This window comes from Falco biarmicus, chromosome 8, assembly GCF_023638135.1.
Source record: "Falco biarmicus isolate bFalBia1 chromosome 8, bFalBia1.pri, whole genome shotgun sequence".
Classification (NCBI taxonomy): Eukaryota; Metazoa; Chordata; class Aves; order Falconiformes; family Falconidae; genus Falco; species Falco biarmicus.
Genome location: NC_079295.1, coordinates 1793189 through 1802374, shown reverse-complemented (window position 1 = coordinate 1802374; position 9186 = coordinate 1793189). Strand labels below are relative to the sequence as shown.

Here is a 9186-nt window from a genome sequence, read left to right as displayed (position 1 = left end):
CTGAATGAGGCAAAGGAGACATCATCTTTTCTGATCTTCCCTTGCCAATATATTTCTTGTGTCTGGATCTCTGAGCTACCTTACAGAGCAAAAGCATCTGTTTTACTCCAGTAGGGCTCTGAGTTTTGTCTGAAGGCACCTGACCCATTTCTCAGTTGCAGGAGCCCTATCTGTGCTGATCCAGGTACCTTACTGTTCACGCTGGTCCCATAATCCCTACTCTTACAGCAGCCTTACGGTTCTCTTCATCTTGGGAGGAATGCTTCACCCACCCTGTGCCTCTTCTGTACCTTACCTGGTAAGAGTTTGCTAGTGAACACTACCTGCATTTCTGCTGTTGCAAACTACACTGTTGATTAAGATTGGTCATAAAAATAAGTCTCTTTTCTGAGAACATTTCATTGGTGATCTTCACCCCATGCCAAGGTAGATCATTTCTCGTGGTTAATAAAATTAGATGAAAAGCAACAATTACGTAGCATAAGTGGAGAATAAACCTATGTAACTTAAACATAGTGACAGGTAGTACCTGTGAACATTCAAGGTTCACAAGCAGAAAATAGCCTTTTTATTAAAATGCTTCTCTTTCTGTCATTATCTTGATGCATTCTCAAAAGGACTGCAAGGGGGAACTCTGTCATGAGCCAAAGCAGATTTTTTTTCCCCCCTTGAAATAGCCACAATCAGCCTCAGTTGAACACTAAGGCTTCAATTCAAGAAAATTCATCTGATCAGATCAGCTACTTCAGGAGGAAAAAAAAAAAACCATCCTTCAGCACCTGGGACTTCCACCTAGAAGAGAAAAGCCTAACATAAAAGAAAACCAGGAAGGGAAAGCCAGACAAATTCCCCTTAGAATATGGTCCAGATTTAGCAGGGAGAGAAACCACCATTCAAACAAAATACTGAGGGTAACAGTAGATTTTCCAGCTCCTGAGGTCTTCAAATCAAGACCAGACCCCCTTCTGCAGGGTAAATGACACCACTCCTCTTAGGAGGAACCGGCTGTAGCTCCTTGCCTTGAGCACGCACTGCCTTGCAGACAGAGTTGCAGGGCTGGAGCATGATGTGTCTGGTGTGTGCGTAGGACCCCCAGCAGAGATGAGCTGCTCAGCAGCAGGGCAGCCTTTCACACAACCAAACCAGCCAGGGGAACAGCAGCCATGGCTCACCAGCTCAGCATGTGAGCCTCACCTTGCCTCCCACCACCTTTTACTTCCCCTGGTTCCAGTGACCTGTACCCACCAGTCGAGCAAGACCAGCATTTGGCCATCAGCAACCAAAAATTCTGGAAGGAGGGGAAAGCCCGCAGAAATCTGCACTTGACCTGCTCGCTGTCTCTCCCTCCCCTCTATCATCTTATTGCCTGAGGTGGGGCTGACTCACCTGCAGCACGCTCCCTGGCTGGCACGCTCCCCACCATCTGCACCACAGCCAAGGAGTGAGCGCACAGGTTTCCTGCCACTGCAGTGAAATGGGGCTTTCGCACTCCTGAAGTGTCTGTATGTGAGCAGAAAGAAGTGGATCTTGGCAGGGACGCCAGAGCCACCCCTCTCCATCCTTGCTTCTGTGCACTTTTCCAAAGGTTTCAAGGGTGGCATGCATTTGCTGTTCCCTGTTGGCTTTGTCACGCTGCTTGCTCCCCAAGTCTCAGGCTGATGGCATCCCTCCCCTGGATGGCTTGGCTCATGTTATTTTGTGTTAAAACCAGTATGTTTTTTTAATGGCTATAAATAAGTTAAAACTGCATCTTTAATTAATCACCGCACTTTATATTGTAAGTGGAGAATTTTTGTAATGACTCGTTTATGATTTTAAGATGCCATTTGGTCACTGTCAGATGTATCTAGCTTTTATCCCTCCATGTTTAACGGGTTCAGTATAGAAACAAAATTTCATCAATGAAGGATTCTAATCAGTTTAGTCTAGAGCAAATAATTGGTTACTAAGTAAGTGGGAAGAGATTGAGCAGATACCTCTATCTAAGCAATGCTGAACTTCAGGCAATAGTATGTTCATAATCTTAAAACCATTCAAAACTAATCTGAAAATGTTTAATTTTCACTCACACAGGTTTGAAATTAGAAATACATATGTCTGGATGACTAAAACATGAACAACAAATAGGAGCAGCAGCATGTAAAAGAATAGAGGAGTAGAAGCATTAATAGAAATATTTCTGCTATAGCAGCTATTAAATGATTATTATTTTTTTTTACGGTTTGGAAGAACCCATATGTTTATAGGATTTTCCCCCCAATTAAAATATTTGTGTGTGTGGCTTTCTCCGTATATTACTTAGCTACACACACAGAGAGTGCATGTATAAAATTTTCTGTCAGTGAAGTGAGAGCTGCTTCTCCTTTTCTTTATTGTCCCACTGGCAGGCAGAAAAGGACACCCAATCCAACACCATCAGCATCTTCACAGCACCTGTCCGGTGCAGTTTCGAAGGCCAGTTCGTGCCCTCTGTCACCCCCATGCCCATGAAGACCGGCGGAACCCCAGCCTGGCCTGCCTTGTGCCCGGCAACGCCTGCCGTGCGGAGCAGGAGCAGCGCGCCAGCAGCACCAGGCTCCAGTTGTCCTGTTACAGCCCTTCCCCGACACAAACAGCCTGCTGCTCTGGTGCGGAGGTGGTTGGTTAAATGTGCCCCGTGGAAGGGGCACGGGCAGCCCAGGACCCCCTCCGAGGTGAGCGTAGGGAGAGCAGCCGTGCACTCCAGAGAACGGCACTCAACCAAATGCCATTGTGCGCAGCTTCCAGGTGCCCACACATTCCCTGTGCATAGAGAGATGCTTAGTTTTTATTTGGTCTCAGATTAAATTCAAGTGACAAGCAGGTGGCTGGATATCCAAAGATGTGGTTACTTCTCCCCCCCCAACCCCGCTTTCCCCCTTATTTTTTCCTCAAGGGAGCAAAAAGGTATTTTATATAGGATGTAAATAAGCCACAAAAAGAACTATTGCATGGGAATGATGGCAAAAATAATAAATGCTTTTAAAAATTGTTCTACCTCAGTTCCTGGACAACTCAAGTATGATGTGCGGTATAGGATCTGTCTGCCAGGATTGAATCCAGGCACTCACCGCTTTGTTAGCTTAAGAATTTTAAGCAATTTCTTCCATTTATCTGTATTCTCCCCAAAATTATTTCACACATTTCTCAGATACATCAATCCTTCCGGCATTCCTCTAGACACTCAGTAGGATGCCCGGCTATAAATATAATAAAGCCTTTTATTATGTCCATTAACCATGGACATGTGTGCTCCAAAAGTTTCCTGACACGCAGTCATTTGTGGCTTTTTAATTATAAACAGAAAAAATCTACCAGCAAAAGAAGACAGCAGGCTGGAAGTGGATCTTTATGTGTGTTTTGAGCATGTTCTCTGGCAGGCTGATGGCACCCACACCCTCCCCAGCGGAGGGCCCTCGGTGTGTGCACATAATGTGTACACTGAAAGCCAGTAACACAGCGGGTCAGTCCCAGGTGACAGATTTGTCAGCTGTGCCAACCCCAGGGAGCTTGTGCAGGTTCTCAAACCCCCGTAACGCTGATCAACTCTTTTTTTCAACATGCAGATGTGCCCCCTCCATTCTGCAGACCTTGTTCCACTTGAACTCAGCAGAAAAGAAAAAAGGCCCAGTAAATTACTTGACAAATTAAGTCATATTTATTGAATGCGTTTTATTTCAACAACCAAAAAATTCTAACAGCCTAACAATGCACATAAGTTAAAAATTAATTATCACTTAGTGATAACAAAGATAAAGTTGATTTACATGGAAAAAAGAACATTTACAATATGTTAATCCTTATTCACATTGTTGATACTGCAATAAAACACAATTTGTTTTTTTTTATTTTTTATTTCACAAAAAAGGCGGAAAATTGTGCTTTGTTAAGAGGCACTACAAGAAAAGTTTCTTTCTCCAAATAGATATTATATGATGGATATTGAATAAATAGACATATATGCATTGTAATTCGCAAAGTTCTGGCAAGACCACAGGCTAAAATGCCCACAGATTCACTTAGAACCACTGCAAAATTGGCAGTGAAATTAAAAATAAAAAGGCAAGACTCAGCATTGAAAAAATACCTAATAAAATTTTTGGTTGAAGTGTAAAAGATACCAAATGTCGATGCCATCATCAGATGAACAACCTTACGCAGCTTGGCAAAATTCAGTTTCCTTTCAAATGCATGGAGTGATTTCAGCTACAGGATAAGAAGACAGTTTTGACAGAGTAGCTCTGAGAGAAATATAAAGCAGCAACCATTGAAATTCTGATTAAAGCTGCAGCGTACTACAGAAATAAAGGATGAAGAGCAAAAGGGGCATCAAGTAAGCAACCCACCATCATTTTGCAAAGGTCTATGAAATTTATGCAGAGATACTCTTACGTTTCAAACATTAGTTTTGAAAAAAATCCCTTAAAAACTCCAGAGGTTACTGAGCAGCTAGAATTAGCTTGTATTGCAATGTCTTCTCCCTGTATATTGTCTGTTCTGAGTAAATATCTACATGTAGAGGTTTGTTTTTCGTTTTTAACTCCTACCTTTTATACCTTTCAAATATATAAATAGTATTAACAGCTATATTACATTGCCTGGTGTAGTAAACAGAAAGTAACTTTCAAAGTGATATTGCATGAGGTCTTTGTCAAGGTTACATGAAAAGCCCATGTGAAAAAAGGAAGAAAAAACCCAGAAGCCTTGTTGGTACGCTTACGATTGCAGTTTGAACAGGCGTCTGAAATCAATCCAGCTGCAAGAGTAGCAAAGGTGAGGTCTTGTCTCGGGAATCATTGCACTGAAGTGGAAAGGAAATGCTACTTGGTGTCTCTTGTGACATGATGCCTCGGAACGGGTGGATGCTATAGCAGACTGCAGCTTTAGTGCTCATGCCATTGAAGAGTCAGTATTAGCTCTGCTTTATGTAACGTAGCTGCTAGCTAGGTCGCCTCACCGCGAAACCCTTCGACAAGGAGCTGGATGGGTGTGAAGGGCCTCGCGCGCCTGCACCCCCCTGCAGCAGGGAGGTGGGCTGCAGCTTGGGGGACCCGCAGCTGAAAACACTTCATTTCACTGGCACAAAGCGCGTGACACGGAGGAAGCCCAGCTAAACCAGAAACACGGGGAGGCCAGCGAGGAGGGCGAACAGGAAGTCAGCAACACAACCCCTCGGTCTGTCGGCAATTTACCTGGACAGGATGGTCGGGATCGTGGCGTTCTGTGTCCCAGTGTCATTTTACACTTGTGTGTGCATGTGTGTGTGTTTCACCTCAGTATAAAAAAAAAAAGCAACAACAAGAAGGAAGCTTATAAATTTTAAGATCTGAAACAGAGAACAGGTAAATAAAATCCACAGTAAAATGTGGTTCATAGTATGAATTCCATACATCAAATCTCAACACGTTATCTTTCTTCTCTTTCTATAAAGACCTCGTTAACAGACAAGTCTTCTATGCACTGAACTCCGTTTTAGTCATTCTGAATCCCAGGAAAATTCATCTGTTCACTACAGTAAGGACTGTCTGGAGAGTGGAACATGCTGTATCCTTTTAAGTGTGCACTGTGTTTAAAGTACTTTAACTTACTAGGTTGTTTTTTTTAAGGTGCCCTGATTTGTTTTTTCCATTTTCTCTCTTTTTTTTTTTTTTCCTCTTTTCTTTTTTTGGCAGTGTTGATTTAAGTCTTTAAATACATACCTCAAAAATTACCCATCAAGATGCAAGATAGGAAGCCATATAATAATGAAAAAAAAAATATCAGGGATAAACATAGAAAATAAATAGGAATTCAAAAATAGTCACCACACCCTGAGAGCAGGTGGCACTTTATCAAAAAGCCAAAGCAACTCATTGTGAAGTGGTTTTAATACATAAACAAGTCTCATCTTTAAAGAACTTATTTCACAGTCTATACTTTCAGGTTGTAAAGTTCTGTCCCATGCAATTTTTATATATATATATTTTATGCAAATATATATATATACACACAAAGTTGTAAATTTTCCTTCACTGATTTCATAGGACTTTTTCTTCCCATTTACTTGCTAGATGTCCCTTTCATAAGTGCAAGTTTAATGAAGGCATAATCCTATGTGATTACAATGATTACTTCAGTCAAATGTAGGAAGTGTAACACTTGAGTGTCTGTGTCAAGGCGGTGTCTGATAGGGCAATGCTGAATTCATTCGGTTTGCACATGGATCATGCGCAACGGAAACAAAAAAAGAGAAAAAAATTAAACCCAGAAAATCCTTGGATCAATGTATTGCTTTCTGCACTCCTGCCTCACATTATCTCTGGTCGATGTCTGCTGGAGCTGCCTTGCTTTTGTCGGGGTTCTCTTCCTCAGGCTCCACTTTGTACATTTCCTCAGAGCCCTCCTCACTGTCGTTCTCCTCCGACTCCGTCAGCAGCTCCTCATCCTTGTACTCTGCCACGTCAACCACTGTTCCCAAATGCTCTTTTAGCTTCCCGTGGTGCTTTACGTGGTAACGCTGGTTCTGGAAGAATTTGATGATGGTGTGTTTGGGTAGATCCAGCTGAGCAGAGAGGGTGTGGATGGCTTCCTGATCAGGGTAGAGACCCACGTCGTGGATAAAGCTTTGAAGGATACCTAGAGCTTCCAAGGAGATCTTGGTACGGGATCTTGGCTTTTTGGCACAACTGTCCTCAGCGGGTGGAGGAGGAGCCTCTTCTCTAGGCGGGGAGTTCTCCTTCGCAGGTTGGGACTGCTGTCTGTGCAGCACCTACAAGATAAAACGGAGATTTCACGTACATGCTGACCCCCTAGGTGCTTGAGATAAGGGCACGTGTACAACAGAGTCTACTTTGTTTTGGTGAAGAAAAATATTAATTAATATTCATTTTCCGCTACCTTTCTCACCTCTAAGACAGCTGCATCAGTAACTACAGACTGAAAGGAGGAAGCAATATAAAAGGCAAATGATATCAAATAAATATAAAACCACAAAATAAATAGGAAATACAAAATGCAAGTAACAGAAAGAAATACAAAATAGCCAAAACCAAAATTAAGTCAAAAGGTATTACAGCCTTGCGGTCATGATGACTGGCCAGTTGTCCCACCTCAGACAAGTCGTTCTTCCACTTTGCTCCTCTTCTCCTGCCTCCTTGTTTCCTCTCCTCTTTTTAGGCTAGAGACTTTCACAGTTTCTATAAGATGCCAAGTACCACAAAGGCCTAGGCACACGTGGGATTGTCAGGTGCCACTTTATCATGAATAATGATTTGGCATTAAAATCCATCACAGCTGCTTTATGGAAGAAAAAAACAGTAAAAGTGCAGAGATTTGTTAAGACTTCCCTTCTACGGCGAGTGACATTGTAGTCCATTTGGTTGCTTCACAGAGCTGGCTGCAACACATCTCTTGAACAGATTTCTCTGTATTACATCTGTATTAATTTCACTAGTTGTGGAGTTCTGAGTTCAAATAATTACAGTTCTCCATTCTGAGAAACCCTCTGGGCAAACACACTTTTCAGTCTTGTAACAGATTTTCACCAGCAGCATCTCCTTTTTGGTGAGTTTAAAGAAAGCACATGCAGCTCTTACTCTTCCTAACAGCCACTTAAAATGACTAAGAAAGGGCCTCGTGCAGCCCTTACTCCAGGGGAAAAAAATACCTGCTCTGAATCGTTAGAAACACAGAGGAGCTCCATATGCTTTCTTTAAAACCAAACCTACACAACAGAGATTGCTGGCAAAAATCCCCTACGGGATTGAGGGCTGAATTTGCCCAGAGGTTTCTTCAGACGGAGGGAAATAATTATTAGAACTCAAAACTACAGAGCTAGCAAAATCAATATGGATAAATATTTCCTTCCACAAGTAAGAGGGAATTCTGGCTCTTCACCCAAGAAGAAAACGTCTTTGCTGCAAACCGTAAGATGCAGAAAATCAACCTTATATTAAAGCTCTCTGAAGGGAAAAAAATAAGGATAAATAACGGCAGTGTGCCGAGAACTTGCACCGAGTCTTACCCACACACCGAGCCCGCAGGACAACACTGCACCCACCAAGTTACTGCTGCAAGGGGCAAGTCCACTGTGGAATTACCAGCCTGCAGTGCAAATAAATAGAAAAGCTCTGTGCCGAGGAGCCCTTTATTCACTTCCTCCATCAAACGTTGCTGTCGTCATAATTTATAACATCAGTGATCGTCAGTTTTTGAAAAGTGCGTTGAAGTCCCCAGCCACTGCCCACCGCACACGTGTGGCCGAGGAGCCGGAGCTGCGGAGACGCTGTGACACGGACCCGACCTGCAGGCTGGCCAGGGGCGCCCTGCCTCCTGCTGCCCCCGCCGCAGGGGTGGCCGGCCAAGGGGGGCTGCACCCCAGCTGCTGCTCAGCACCGCCGGGCACCTCCAGCTGCTGCTCAGCACCGCTCACTCGGCCCGGGCCAGTGCCTGGCCCTGCCGCCCTGATGAGCAGCGGGTGCTCGTGGGAGGGAGCACACCAACACACAACTGCACATCCCACCACCAGCAGCACGAGTCACCGCTGCTGCCACCGCAGAGCCGGCTCGTGACGGTGACGGAAAGCACCCAAACAAGGAGGCAGCTTCATGGCAGCTCCACACTGTCAGCTGAAAGCAGGTGTCGCCATCGGTGAGAGGCTGGGCTTGCCACGCTGCTGGCAGGAGCCACTGGTGGGCAGAAATGCTGCAAGCGTGTTTCAGTGCCAATAGATTCGTTTCCCTCCGAAGCACGTAAATACTTGGGGTGCCGCAAAAATGGAGCTAACCAAGGAGCCGGGGGAAAGAAGAATCTCAAAGGGCAATGACAGATACTCTGGCTTATGTTTTACTACATCTTCTGTAATAAGAGAGAGTAATGTTCCAATGAACGGAATCGCTCAGCTGCTCTTTGAGGATTTCTTTTTTGTCCATGGATTGTTTCCAGACAGGACTGATGTTTCCAAATAGCGGGGTTACAGAGGAGGCTCAGATCCATACCTGCATCAGCAGGGAGCACCGAAAGCAGCAGAGCCGGGATCGCTGACACTAGCCAAGGACCCAGCCCCATAAATTTGTCACACAGCCCCTGGCTAAGTTACATCTCCTGTTGTGCCCCCTGGTCCTGTCCCCTGACACTGTAAGGCAACAGAGCAGCTCCACCCCACTCCCGTGGAAAAAAAGAAAAAGGAAA

The 9186-nt window shown here is 44.2% G+C and overlaps 1 protein-coding gene across 1 annotated transcript in view; it reads right to left on the bottom strand.

Moving 5' to 3' along the window:
• Window positions 1-3670: 3670 nt before the first annotated feature.
• Window positions 3671-9186, bottom strand: part of SATB2 (SATB homeobox 2) — a 136515-nt gene continuing 130999 nt past the window's right edge. Inside the window, exon 11 of the mRNA XM_056350123.1 lies at window positions 3671-6766. Coding sequence (XP_056206098.1) covers window positions 6311-6766 — 456 coding nt within the window. The 3' untranslated portion in view covers window positions 3671-6310. The remainder of the gene's footprint in view (window positions 6767-9186) is intronic.